At 35.4% G+C, this 15,027-nt stretch overlaps 1 protein-coding gene across 6 annotated transcripts in view; it reads right to left on the reverse strand.

The window, feature by feature from the left end:
- Cep290 (Centrosomal protein 290kDa) overlaps positions 1–15,027 on the reverse strand; it is a 1,403,175-nt gene that overhangs the window by 1,254,588 nt on the left and 133,560 nt on the right. For all 6 annotated transcript variants that reach the window (XR_010858542.2, XM_067136188.2, XM_067136189.2 and 3 more), the window contains exon 4: positions 3,084–3,266. Coding sequence is in view for 5 of the 6 variants with exons in the window: in XM_067136188.2 (XP_066992289.2) it covers positions 3,084–3,266 (183 nt within the window). In the remaining variant the exon portion in view is untranslated. The remainder of the gene's footprint in view (positions 1–3,083; positions 3,267–15,027) is intronic.

The following is a 15,027-nucleotide window of genomic DNA, read 5'->3' on the forward strand; positions in this document are numbered from 1 at the left end:
ACTGTATATCTGCTTTTTTGAAATGTCAATAGCCTAATTACGTTCTTATATATAAGTTATGAAATTTCACTTTTTATAGTTCGGTCAAATGGAAGAAACATAGAATAACCTTGTTAATTTAGATTCTTCATGACTAAAATACTGGTATCTAGTACATTATTAAAATAGATCCTTAATACTAAAATACAAGTATGTGGTACCTTCTGTACTTGTTTTATATATTAAAATGGGGTTTACATTTATTGACATTAATTCTATGGTTTGTTACCATTTGTAAAGTTGTGGTCTAATATGAAGGCCAGTTGGAAATGTTTAAAGTTAGTCTGATGGGAAAGGGTTCAATCCCTTGTTTATATTGTTTGTTTTTGCCGCTTGTTAGGTACAAGCATGAGATGATCTAGTTAAAATGAACTCTTCATAACTAAAATATTGGTATATGGTAGCTTATTAAAATAAATTCTTTACATTAAAAGTACTAATATGTAGTGCTATATGTGCACATTTTTCAAACGTAAGATAGGGTTAACATAGGTTAACAACAGTACTATGGGTTGTTACTGTTTGTGAGATTGTAATCTGATGTAACTGGTCAGTTAGAAATGTATGAAATGTTTACATAAATAGGACCGAATACATATTTATACTATGTTGCTTTGCCTCTTTTTACAAGTGAATTACGTGTTGTAGTATAGTATTTGTTGCAATTTTGTAAGCTGCTGCTGTTGTTGGAGTTATCTTGAGATTCTGTATGTCGTTAAGAAAACATTTTCCTTCTTTTCGCGTGTCATTACTAGTTGAATGGGTGACTGTTGTGAAATGGAGTGCGTTTGAAATGTCGTGCGTCTTGGTAAAGTTGCACGTTTGTCGTGGCGTGGAGGCTTCTATATTTTGTAAAATAATGTATCTGCAAGCAGAAATAATAAGTGTATAATATGATGTGTTGTACTTAACAAGCGGCAAAAACAAACAATATAAACAAGGGATTGAACCCTTTCCCATCAGACTAACTTTAAACATTTCCAACTGGCCTTCATATTAGACAACTTTACAAATGGTAACAAACCATAGAACTAATGTCAATAAATGTAAACCCCATTTTAATATATAAAACAAGTACAGAAGGTACCACATACTTGTATTTTAGTATTAAGGATCTATTTTAATAATGTACTAGATACCAGTATTTTAGTCATGAAGAATCTAAATTAACAAGGTTATTCTATGTTTCTTCCATTTGACCGAACTATAAAAAGTGAAATTTCATAACTTATATATAAGAACGTAATTAGGCTATTGACATTTCAAAAAAGCAGATATACAGTGACATACCTCAAACAACGGTATATTTTTTGAAGATCCTACAATAGTCTCACTATTATCAATGTGCACAAATGCAAGAATAATTTTATTCTATACTTTGTAATATAAATTATAATATGACATGTAAAAAACAACATGTACTTTTAAACTAAAACATGTACACACTTTACCATCTCAGTAAGCAATTTGCCAGTGTTTTCATCAAATAGATAAATTATATTGAATGTAATAATTTTGACACTGTATGTAAAGAAGTATAGGACCTATATACGAAATAATTTAGACATAGCCTATAAATCTCACACACATGTTTTCAAACTAAGATGTACCCACCAACATTCTAAATACAAAAAAAATTGTTTGACTCAATTGAATTAACTAAAAGATTAATATTTTACATGTGATGTTTTGTAAATATCTTTTTTTTATATGTATGTCAACTGAAGATGATCCCTTAGGGGTCGAAACCAGTCTTGACCTAATTTACCAATTTTGAAGTAAATAAATCTGTGTATTGATAAGGTGGTGACTTTTAAATTATCTTTATACTATCCAAGAACTAATCGAAAAGAGTAGAGAATTCCAGCTTCCTAAGATCATTTGCTTTCTAGACAATAGGAAAGCTTTTGACTGTGTTCAATGGGAGAAACTTTGGCAAGTGTTATTGGAAATGGGAGTTCCAAAACATCCTATCTGGTTGATAAAGAATCTATACGAGTCTAACACAGCAGTTGTCAGGATAAATGGCAAGATGTCTGAAATCTTCAAGACACAAAGGGGCGTTCGCCAAGGCTGTATATTGTCACCCCAGCTTTTTAATATTTATGGTGAGTACATCATGAGAACTGCATTGGCTGGATGGACTGGTGGATTTCCTATTGGTGGCATAAAGATATCGAATCTCCTATATGCAGACTGTATTGATTGCCATGGATGAAGCAGAAATGACAGAGCTTTTAGACCGTGTCAGAACTGAGAGCATCAGTTTGGGTTTGCAGATCAACATGCAAAAGACAAAAGTTATTGTAGTTGATAGGCCTCACAAGCTGAACGAACTCAGTGTCTTCAGAGAAATAGAAATTGTTTCAGAAATGTTGTACCTGGGTGCCATTGGATTGCCATGGCCAAGAACATCATGTCTCAGTTATCTCATATTTGGAAGGATCGCTCCATTTCTGTAAAGCTAAAGATGAGATTAGTACAGACACTGGTATTCTCTATCTTCCTCTATGGTGCTGAAATGTGGACTTTATGAGCTTCAGATTTGAATAAGATCAACTCATTCCAGATGTGGTGCTGGAGAAGAATGCTTCGCATTTCTTGGACAGCATTTCGAGCCAATGAATCCATCCTCAAGGAGCTGAACATCAGTACCAGGTTATCGGCAAAATGTCAACAGAGGATTCTCCAATTCTTTGGTCATATTATGCGTCGTGGAGAAGGAAGCCTTGAAAAGCACATAATCTTGAGAAATGTGCTTGGAAAGAGGGAGCGTGGGCAAGCACCTATATGCTGAACAGATGGCATAAAACATGCAACAAAGACATCGTTCATACAATCTATCCGTATAGCAGATGACCGCGGAGGATGGAAACGGGTACAAAGAAATATCTTCAGAGATCACGATCCTCAGAATTGAGGGACCGATATAGACAGACAGTAATGGAAAGTGAATCTGCTACTAGACAGAAATGGGATCATTTTTGACAAGCACCCAGTTTATATTAATCAGCATGTATATTGTTTATTCTATCTAACCTTACCTCAAGATCACTCAGCAACTGTGAAATATGTTTATTCTTTTGTTTAATAGTGTCGACCAATTCTTGCTGCCTATCACGAGCAAGCTCAGGTGACCTCGGATTGCTGGCCTCCTCGTGCAAAGTGTCCACCTCCTGTTGCAGCTCCTGCTTCTCTCTCTCCAACACCTCCACTTGTCGAGACAGCTGGAACAACAATAATAATAATTTCTGATACTGATGTCTCAGACCACCCTAAATTTTGTAAATTGGTAAATTCATGGTCTTCTCTACCAAACCAGCTTTACAGGAAAGCAGGACTCATGAGGTATTGGAACTGACAGCGAGCATCCAGACATTCCCTAGTGGGCTTAAATACCAATAATAATCAAAGCTTTTGCTGATAACATCGCCATTCTGTCAAACAGCAAAGAAACCGCTAGCATTCAAATCGTAGAACAAACTGGCCTGCAGATATTGTTTGATGCTTTCACGGCCCGTACTTGTAGACGTGATATGCATACCTGCCAACTTTTGAAAAGGGCTATCAGTAAAACGCACGACAAAAATATCTGAGGATTTTTGACATATCCCGGCTTGATGCAAATAATAATACTTCTGGGCTATAAAATACAATAATTCATGCTTTAAACAGGATATTTCAATGAAATCAAATCTACTTACATCATAGGCCAATGATTTGTTGATGAAAATATCAATCAAGAAGAAATCCATGTTAAACAGCACCAGGCGTGTTGAATATTAGTTTGGAGCATACATAACAGGACTTCCTTGATAAATTAAGCAGATATGTGATAACTGAAAAAGGCTTTACACAATGAAACTTGTTTAACGTAACACAAGCAAAAATAATATAATAGACACTGCCAATCACATGCTAGTTCGACTTTAAAGTCATAGTTTTTAGATTCCTGCAAAAAGTCTTGAGAATATATTTTGTCACAACAGGGACCAGAACTCCTGGTCTTCAAAATAGAAATAGACTCCAGAGATTTATTGGACATGGATGATCTGAACTCTGAACTATTTTTCTTCACAAGGCTGAAAACACGTTCACATTCTGCATTGCTATGGGGTATGGTGAGAATAGAGAGCATTACTCCCACAATTATGTAAGGAAGACTGTTATCTTATCATAACACATTCGACTTTCACTCCTTCAGCCAGTTAAATAGACTATAGGCAGCTGAACAGCCATTTAAGAGATCTGTTGTCTTATCACAACATACGATATTGACATCTGTAACAGTGTATCAGCTTTGCTTTTTCTTATCATCTTCAAGGAGGCACATTTCTGTTTCATTATAAAGACTGAGCTGTTTACTGCCCTACCCCAACAAGTTTTTCAACGCTCCGGAAAGTATATTCATGTGAACTTATGACATGCAGCTTGATACTGCAATTTTAGCCAAGGACATTCTAATATTTTGTATGTTTAGACTGACACCTATAATGATATCCTCTTTTTATGGCTTGTAAGAGCAATCAGGATCCTGATTTTTCACCATACAGGTTTGAATTTGAGGCTGATGATGCCCTTAATATGGGCGAAACATGTCCCTTAACATTTTATAATAATATTTAATTTCTAAAAAGATCTCTTTGTATTGAATAGGTGGATATATAAATAAACACTTGTAACATACTTTGTATTTACGTACATTTCAATACGGACCTAACATGAGAATTATAACATGTAATATAAGAAGTCGTAGAATGTAACAACAATAGGATACAACTTGGCATTTGCATCATTGCTCCATCCGTTGCCAAAGAAAATGGTCCGTTCTGAAGGCACTTACCAGTAAAGACTTCAGATGATGCTTTTTTTTGCCATTTTGCCGTTTTCTTGTGACCACAACTCTATTTCTTTGCAATTTCTGATGTGGGAAACATCATCTTAAATAAAACACCAGATCAGCCACACTTAAAGGCACATTGTGTTCCACCAAGAAGGAAGTAAACAGACACTTGGCCCTAATTACGTCACTATCAACGTTTCCAGAGCTGGCAAAAAAAGTGTTGATTTTCTTGTTATCTTCCTTCCATTTAACATAACTTACGTGTTTACCGCACTTTACACGATTACTTAAATTGTTTCTTCCACCATGTGCAATACTAATATCACACCCACATACCGTGCAAAAGGCAAATTTTTCTCCCTTTCTTGATTTTAGTATGCACGGAAAATCAACAGAATATGATTTTAAATGTCTGGAAGTACTGTTTCTTGTTGATTTATTCATGATAGTCTACAATAGGAATATAGCTTATGAAAATGTCCAAGAAAAAATGTCTCTATATCCATTGAAACATCGTAAGGAACCTGGATCACTGAACGTCACATAAACATCGTAAGGAACCTGGATCACTGAACGTCACATAAAATTATAAAATAAACACTGAAGGCAGTCAAACATTTCATTAAAACATGGCAAAAGAACACAAAGTCTTAAACCATTAAATGAACATGACGCCAACCTCATAAACGAATTAGCACATGGTAAAAAACATACACATGTGGAACGAATGCAATTATTATTATTATTATTCTTCTTTATAATTTAATGGGCTTCGCTAATAGTGGTATACCCAGTCACTGGAACGTGTGTATTCAGTCCAACGAATACAGGAAACTGCGAAGTACGAAGTTATAACCACGAAAATAGTGATAAAAAAGCTTTTGTACTCACCGTGTATTTCTTCTTTCCTTTAGCAGAAGGCTCTGTTTCTCTCTCACATACAATATTTTTGGCACTCTTTGTATCACACTCACTTTCAAAATCGCTTAACAATTCATTAAAATTATCATCTCCATCATCACTTTCTGCTGTGGTTAATAACAGAAAGATTCTGTGATCAGAAATAACATCGCTGCAAGAGCAACTAAATTGTTGTTCCGCCATGTTTGTTTACAACACAAATGAACTCCACAGACATCTTACAAAAAGCTCTGTAAGCTACTTCCCAAAGCTATCTCTGATCAATTAGTTCTACATAATGCCCATCAGATGGCAGAACATTTCAGAGATCAAATTGGCACTCAGAAGTGAACTGGGAATCTCAAAAAATTAAAATTCTCGCACACCATCTATAGACAGGCGTAGCCTTCCGTCGGCTGCTTCAGCCGTAGCTCCTCCAAGGTCACAATAGGAGTGGATTTTGACGACAACAACAAGATTATGGGGAGGCTCCTGAACTAACCGAATTCAAGAGACATTTTGTAAATTTAAAACAAATAGCAGCCACGATGGAGGTATCGTCTAACTTCTTCATAACTCAAAGCTCGGTATGCAGAAATGCAAAATGAAGTCACAAGCCAGCTAAATGACTCGAAATACATTTATGGAGTGACGGTTGGAGTAATATCAGAAATGAGTCAATAGTAAACTTTGTCATCTCAAAACCAGAACCGCTTTTTGTGGAGTTTGTAGCAACAAAGGAAAACAGACACAATGCACCTTACTTAGCTGCAATGATTATCAATGTAATTGAAAGATATGGTAGTTTCTGGTAGTAATTGGAGATAACGCTTCCAACATGAGAGCTGCCTTGGCCTTGGTTAAGGAGAAATATCCATCAATCATACCACTTGGTTGCCTTGTTCACCTCTTGTATCTTTTATGTGAAGATATTTTAAAATGTAACGCCGTGAAATTTTTCATGGCAGCTGTTATTAGCATAGTGAAAAGTATCAAGAATAGCCACATCCTGAAAGCATTATTTGACCGACTTCAATTGGACAAAAAGTTTGAAGACAGAATATCTTTGAAACTTCCTGGGCAGACTAGGTGGGGAAGCAACTTTTTTTGTTTACAAAGTTTACTAGCAAATAAATCTGTGCTTCAAAACTGAAACCACACCAGAAATGAAAAGGCAGCTACTTGATGATGGAGTGTTTTGGGTTCGAGTTCAAAAGCTGGTGAACATTTTTGAACCAATCATTGAACTTACCGGTATTACTGCCTTTGAGTCCAACAACCCCATAATCCACAATGTTTTCACAAAGTTTCACAAACTACACAACACTCTCAAGCAAGAAATACCAGAATTCCCTCTTCAAAAATCTGAAGAGAAAACTGTGCAAGCCAAACTGGAGAAACGTGTGAAATTTGGTGTCGGCCAAGTTCATCTGACTGCCGACTTATTGAACCCTTCATCTCAAGGTTGCAATTTGAAACCTGTTGAATTGCTTGATGCTATTGAGTTTGTCTATGAAGTCTGCAGTAGCATGGGAACAAAAGTAGTTGAACTTCGGCAAAATATTGAGGACTACAGAGACAAAGAGGGACTGTGGCAGCGGCCCTTTCTTTGGGAAGGATTAAAAGATACTGAAAAAGGGAAAGCAATTGGCCCTAAGTTATGGTGAAGGGGCTTGAAAGGAACATGTGTGCTAGCTGATGTTGCTGTGAGAATGTTAGGTGCTCTAGTAACATCTGCTGCTATTGAAAGAACGTTTAGCACATTCAGCTGGATCCACTGTAAGAAAAGAAACCGACTTACAACTGAAAGGGCTGGACAGATAGCTTACTTGTCACACAACTGGAATCTGCTAAACAAACCTCCAAACCGAAGGAAAGAAAAGAGTCCAAGGAAACAAGGCATGTGCAGTGGAAAAAGAAGTTGAAAACACCAATAATGATGAAATGCAAGTTTCCTGTAGCGATGATAGCGAGGACAGTGATGATGGACACATTTTGCTCTCAGATGAAGAGTATATCTCTGAGACTGAGCGTGATGAAAACTCAGATTATTTGTACTTGTACTACTCAACTGATATTTTTCACTGTAAATTGGAATATAGGCCTACGCCTAAAGAGATTCATTATGTATGATTATGAATAGCCTAATACATTTGTTAAGCTTCATTAAACCTAAATTAAGTAAGGCCACTATTTTTTTAGAAATTTTAGTGTAACCGTTAATTTTCTATTTACTAGTCTTTCTGGTTATTTGATTATTTATTTTATATATGAATGATATTACAAACTGTTCTGAAAAACATATGCAGTGTGTTGAAAACTGTATATTACACCTTTTGTAGAACTTGGCCAATGCTCTGAATAAATTTCCCTCAACTTTTTATCTTAATGTTTGCAAAAGGCCTAGTTCAATTCTGAGTTTTCCCAATTCTAATTCTGTTCTTAAGTCGCAATTCTTTTTCTGAGTTTTCCCAATTCTAATTCTGTTCTTAAGTCGCAATTCTTATTCAATTTTATTTTATTAACTATCTAATGTTGTTACATTTCTAAAAAGTTAATGTAGAATAGTTTGCATACTGGTACGCTTTTTTAAGGTTCAACTTACCACGGCACAGGATTTTAAATAAAAAATCTAAAATACCTGGGTATTTACCTGAGTATATACCCTGATTTATAAATACCTGCATGACTACAGGCATAATGTTAAATACGAAATTATGTGTTCTGCAAGCTATAAAGCCAGACTTAGCAGAGAAGTTACATGCAGGACACAGTCAAGAGGAGCTCCTAGGAGGTAGATAAGATATGTAACTGATCATCATCACCATCATCATCATCATCATCATTTAACAGTCTCCAGTTTCCCGGGTGAAGGTGCAAGAGCACTCTCCACTAATGTCTATACAAGTACACTTCATCATCATCATCATCATCATCATCATCATCATCATCATCATCATCATCATCATCATCTTCTTCTTCTTCTTCTTCTTCCTCCTCCTCCTCAACTTTATGCAATTCCACTCCTCTTCCTTGCAGATCTATCACGTCCATAGTCTGCCCCTAGATCGTTTCTCTGCAGATTTTTGTCAAACCACTTTTGCGCTACCCTCTTCAGATCCATCCTCTTCAAGTGACCAAACCATCTCAACTTGATGTTCTTAGAATTTCGTTGATGTCTATGCGGACCTTTTCATTCCGGAGTAGTTGAGGAATGACATACACATGTGAAGCAGTCCTTGAGCCAGGCCCACAGATAGATATTTATTGAATCTTCAGCCCACTGCATCACCTAATCGAGCAGCGCAGATGTAGTGACACCCATGATGGGTCCCAATTCCACACCAGTCTACTCATATACCAGTGTATACACTTTACAAAGGAAAATTTAATGTGCCCTGCTATTCAATACATACATATCTCCATCATTATATGGAGTAATAAAAGTCAAACATGTTCTGACTCGTTTGAGTATTTTCAGTGAAAACATGGGGTTAAAGTTATTTACACAATAGAAGCTAAAAATGTGTTAAAAACGTGATGAAGGAACAAATGAAAAACAAAAGAGACATGACGGAAATAAAAAACAATTTGATATATACACATTTCCATCATTAGAGGGAGTAATAATGAACTCGCATGAGACATCTTTGGTAAAAAAAGTTAACATTCAGAGGAAAAATCTGGATCTTTTTGCAAGTACTGCATGTTATTTTTCCATACCGAAAATGTAGGGAAAGGAGATCACCAAGTAGCAGGAGCGTTGGGCACTCAGGCTTTTACCAATCTTAGCAAACATGAAAACTTATCCTATCATAAGAAATATGTTTTGATTGCTGAAAATACAAAAGGTATAGTTAAAGGCTGAAAGTGTTATCAATCAAGTAAATGCCCAAAGAAGACTGAATAGTGAGAATAATAGGAAACGACTAATCCCTATAATACAAACAATACGACTTTGTGGGAGGCAGCAAATAGCTCTAAGGGGTCATCGTGACTCTGGACGAATAAGCCTTGAAGAACCGAACCAAAATGATGGGAATTTTCAATCGTTGTTGAGATAGCGAGCCAACAGTGAAGGTAGCATTGGTAGCATTGGTTCAAAAGTACAACGCATACACAAATAAATAATAATAATAATAATAATAATAATAATAATAATAATAAATGTTGACATAAAATGTGAATAAAGAGATAGCTGTAAATAATATACACACTTAATAATATGAATAAGGAAATAGTAAAATGACACAGTGGCGGAGAATTCACATCCGAACATGGAAATGTGACAAGTATCTTTCGATATGTAATATTAAATCACATACAAGGGAACACTTATAGGCCTAAAAATGACAACTAAGAGAGAGTCGAAGGTACTGGAAGGCCTACAAGGTCCATGGGAAGTTATGGCGTTATGGGGGGAGAAAATACTTACAAGAATCACCCTCTAGCACAACTATATTAAAAATAACAAATGAAAAATTACAAGAAACAAAGTTAAATCACAAAGCAGCTCACACTTAATGCTTTTGACAAACTGATACAATTACGAATCCAAAAACACAAATGAATGGATTGTTGATTTTTTTAAAAAGGTGAAAGACTTGAAATTGCAAACAGCTGGAATCTAGGGCAAACTCAAACACGTTGAATTTAAAACTCTGAAAATGACGTTAAGCAAGAATATACCAAAACGCAAAGGAATTAAATTAAATTAAACAAAATTAGAAAACATTGAAATGGCAATAGAAATGGCACTTACCAATAAGGAGGTAGGGTCCCCAGAGGGGAAACCCTCGAGCACAACCGCACTCGAGGACGGTCAGATGGAAAAGACGCTGCCTAATCGCATCCCGCACGCGAAGCGGCCTAAGGCCGGAAATTGACAAATCACAATCCACCAATGGGAAACAAATTCCACTATATTCCCTATCTTTTCACCAATAGGAAATCTCGTTATTCTAGCTAATGAAATTGCATGAACATATATGGTCAAATTAAGATAGCTAGCAAATTCGAGATTTCCTACTGCGACACCTATTTCAACAGCAATAACCGCACATGCGGTATAGGATATTTCACAACTAAAGCACCTTTTCAAATTCATCAGATTACAATTTTGACATACAGAATTACAAAAATTAATTTTCAATTAATTCTTCAAGAAATTCTTCCAAGTTAAAATGTCCCAAATGTCTTTTCCTCATGCTTGCTGACATTAATTTAAATGATCAATTACATAAAATTTACATATAAAAAAATAAAATCACTGTTTGCATCTTGCAATGTTCATACTATTGCCTAAAAGAAAAATTATTACACACATATTTAAATTAATATTTCTTGCCGTTACATAAAATAATTCCAGTAGAGTCCACAGTTCCAACCAAAAATGAAATCCTTCAGACACGTTAAATAAAAAACTTTAAAATTATATTTCCCATAGTTGTAGTTCTCTGTCTCACCACATATTACATTCTCCTCTTCCCAAAATTTTTTAAAAAGTAACAAATTTAAATGAAATTAAAAGAGAGGCTTAAATGGAGATTTGAAGATTCTTGCAACGCCACAATTGCACCACACCACAAATTTTTATCTTCGTTCTCTTCAGGTACGTCTATACAGGCAAAACCAAGTGGAACGTTGGTATCGCTGTCAAACGAAGGTGCTGACCGCGGCCGTTGCCAACGTCTCCATCCATATTGCAGCCCCTTGGCAAGTGCTATTTCAGAATTTAGGACAATTTAAAAAAACTAAAAGTAAATCTGTCAGAGTTTACCCTAGTACCAACAACATTACAAAACCCCTAACTATGCCCATTAATAAAATTCCTATCTTACCCCAAAACATATAACATTAAATTATACATCACATGGTCACAGCGACCATGCTTATTACAACTAATATTCTTAAATAACCTCTGAAATTGCCAATGTATCCGGCCGGATGTTTGCCCCCAAAACAACAATTTTATTTATAACTAAATACCTTATAACTACTAAATTAACTTACCGTGTGCATTCTTAATCACCCAACATTAAGAAAAGAACGAAACAAATAAAAGGAAAAATTTAGAATGTTGCAAGGGAACTCAAAACGGGAAAATAAATACTTAATTACATTAGCTTGCAACCACCTTCGATGAATATTACAATTACTATTAATATTACTATTTATTTACCATGTCATGTACTCATGAAAATTTTTAACACAGATAAACTCACATTATGTATTACGCATCACACCAGTCAAATTAATGCGCAATAAAGCCAGGAATACCAAATCAAAATCATATTACTTTACCAACAGAAACTCAAAAATGAAAAACGAGAGCGATGCAAGAGTGCGCATACAGAAATCTAACTCGCTGATGTAAGAAATAAAAAGGTAAAAGTACAACCTTCATACCAAAGATTACCAGATAACAGCATGACACCCAAGACTACCAAGCCAATCTGTCCTCCGACACACACACAGGCATCATCAAACCACCAAAACAAGTGCAACGATCCCTGAATCAGCATAACCAACCAATGGTAAAAGGCACGGACGACCTCAATACTGACTCCATCTCACATCACAAGAAAAAGAAAACACACACACCCCTGTGCGATGACACATCCAGAAGTACCCACAACAGAAAAGGACAATACATGACCTCAAGTACACTTGAACGTATCACATGACAAAGAGACAGCACCTTAAGCCCTAAGTCTCAATACACACACATATGCCTACCCAAGGTAGCCAAGACAAACACACAACTATATGCGAAAATGGTAGGACAGATACAGCATGGCTACAGAATTTCAAACCTTAGTCAATTTACAGAATCCCATACTACCACAAATGGACTAAATGAATTTAGAAGACACGAAATCCATAACGCAAGAAATCTTAACATCCGAGAAAACTGAACAAGACAAATCAAGCAGGAAAATTAACTGACTGGCTTAGCTAAATCGTGATACTTTCAAAATTCCACAAGTGACAAATTTAAAATAACAGAAAGGAAAATCTTGACATGGACATTTGCAGAAAATCTTCCTAGTAATCATTCTACAATAACAAGGGACATCATTTTCCATCTAGGTACCTAATACCAAGAAAAAGATTACGAGAAATCTCATACCAGATACACTAGATTTCAAACATGTCACGAGCACAAGTGCAGATTTGTAACCCGTCAAATTTGCCCAAAATGAGCCTCAGCCTAGCGGGTCTATGAATATGGTGGTCACGTTTCACTCTACAAGACTATCACAGTGAAAGTAGTACCCTCCTAGCAAGTATAGGAACACACAGGTAAATAAATATACGTGACAAGGAAACAGACACACGATGGAAAAGCACAAGACAAACGAGGAAACTTTCAAATTTATCAGCTGGCCCGGAAACTGTTCCCAAAATAGTCCCACACCTACTCAGAAACGAACCCAAACACATTAACAGACCAAAAACATCACCACATGACCGGAAATTTAAGTACATACCAAGCTAAAACACGACACCAAAATAATTTAATAATTTTAAAAGACCACACACATAGAATAGTACCAAATATAACATACCAGGCGACAAGAAACAAAATTTAGAAAATAATTTGCCAAAACACGAGATTTACAAACAGAAAATACTCGAAGAAATAGACGAAAATTTACAAACATTAACCTCAAAATTGTTGCCGAAAATTTAGCAAAGCAGTAATTACAGAAAAACTAATGAAACTCCGTGCTAAAATTTAACCAGAACACAACGATCACTCTGACAATTCATACCTGATTCACATTACAATTTACGTGGTCTAGAAGACAAACAAGCAGAATGCGACAAGTGACAATTCAGACACGGAAGTACAGTACTTAGCACGATTTCACGACGCATTTCAAAGCAACAAATAATCACTCAGATGTTAAGATCAAAACACACATATTGAAGAAAACTTGAAATAATCAAACCTGTTGAAATTTTTCAAAAAAAGACTTTCGGAACGCAAACACAGCACACGAAATGTGAAGATATCACTTTTTTACACAACATGTGGTCAAGCGAAACCTTGCCACACAAGAAAATTTATTAAAAGTTACGAAACAAAAAAAAAAAAAAACTTGTTACAAATAGTGATGCACCATTTAGTCCAACCGTTAATTAGAAGGTGAAACACAACAACACAAAACTGGCCCTTGCGGAACGAGAAACACGTGGTGAGATGAATTCGCACAAGAATTATTAAAAATAAATAACTAGGGATTAAGAATACACACGTAACACTTATAACCTATATTTACACTTAAGATTTAAAATTAATTTTAGAAAAGTTAGTCGAGAATGATCATTGTAAATCCTTTTTCCTTCCATAACCTACGGTCTGCTACCAAATGTAGCATTTTTTCGGGATAAATACGCTTACTCATACTAATAATAATAATAAATAGAATATCATAAAATAGTAATAATAATAATAAAAATAACACAAAAATAATAATACTAAAAATAGTTGTAAATAATATAGACACTTAATAATATGAATAAGGAAATAGTAAAATTCACAATTAGAATTAAAGAAGGTTCAACCTATCCAATACAAAGTGTGTTGTACAAGGTGTTCACAACATGTTATTTATTATTACTAGTACCGGTTTCGACGCTTAATGGCGTCATCATCAGCTAGAAATCACAAAGTGGGCAGGTTACATAACATAAAATTGTATACATGATACATGCATACCAAAGTACAAATGATTGACAGGTTTTACATTAAGAGCTAGATGAATAATGAGTAAAATAAGATGGCATAATATAATGCATAGAGGCGTTATAGTCTAATGAGGTAGGTAGGTATTGTACAGTAAAATTGGTCTGATGAATGAGAATAAAAGTCTTAGTATAATATAATATAATATTATATTATATTATATTATATCGAGGACAGTCAGATGGAATAGATGCCGCCTAATCGCATCCCGCACGCGAAGCGGCCTAAGGCCGCAAATTGACAAATCACAATCCACCAATGGGGAAAAAATTCCACTAGATTCCCTACCTTTTCGCCAATAGGAAATCTCGTTATTCTAGCTAATGAAATTGCATGACCATATATGGTCATATTAAGATAGTTAGCAACTTCGAGATTTCCTATTGAGACACCTATTTCAACAGCAATAACTGCACATGCGGTATAGGATGTTTCACAACTAAAGCACCTTTTCAAATTCATCAGATTACAATTTTGACATACAGAATTA

Source organism: Anabrus simplex, chromosome 1 (genome assembly GCF_040414725.1).
Source record: "Anabrus simplex isolate iqAnaSimp1 chromosome 1, ASM4041472v1, whole genome shotgun sequence".
Taxonomy (NCBI): domain Eukaryota; kingdom Metazoa; phylum Arthropoda; class Insecta; order Orthoptera; family Tettigoniidae; genus Anabrus; species Anabrus simplex.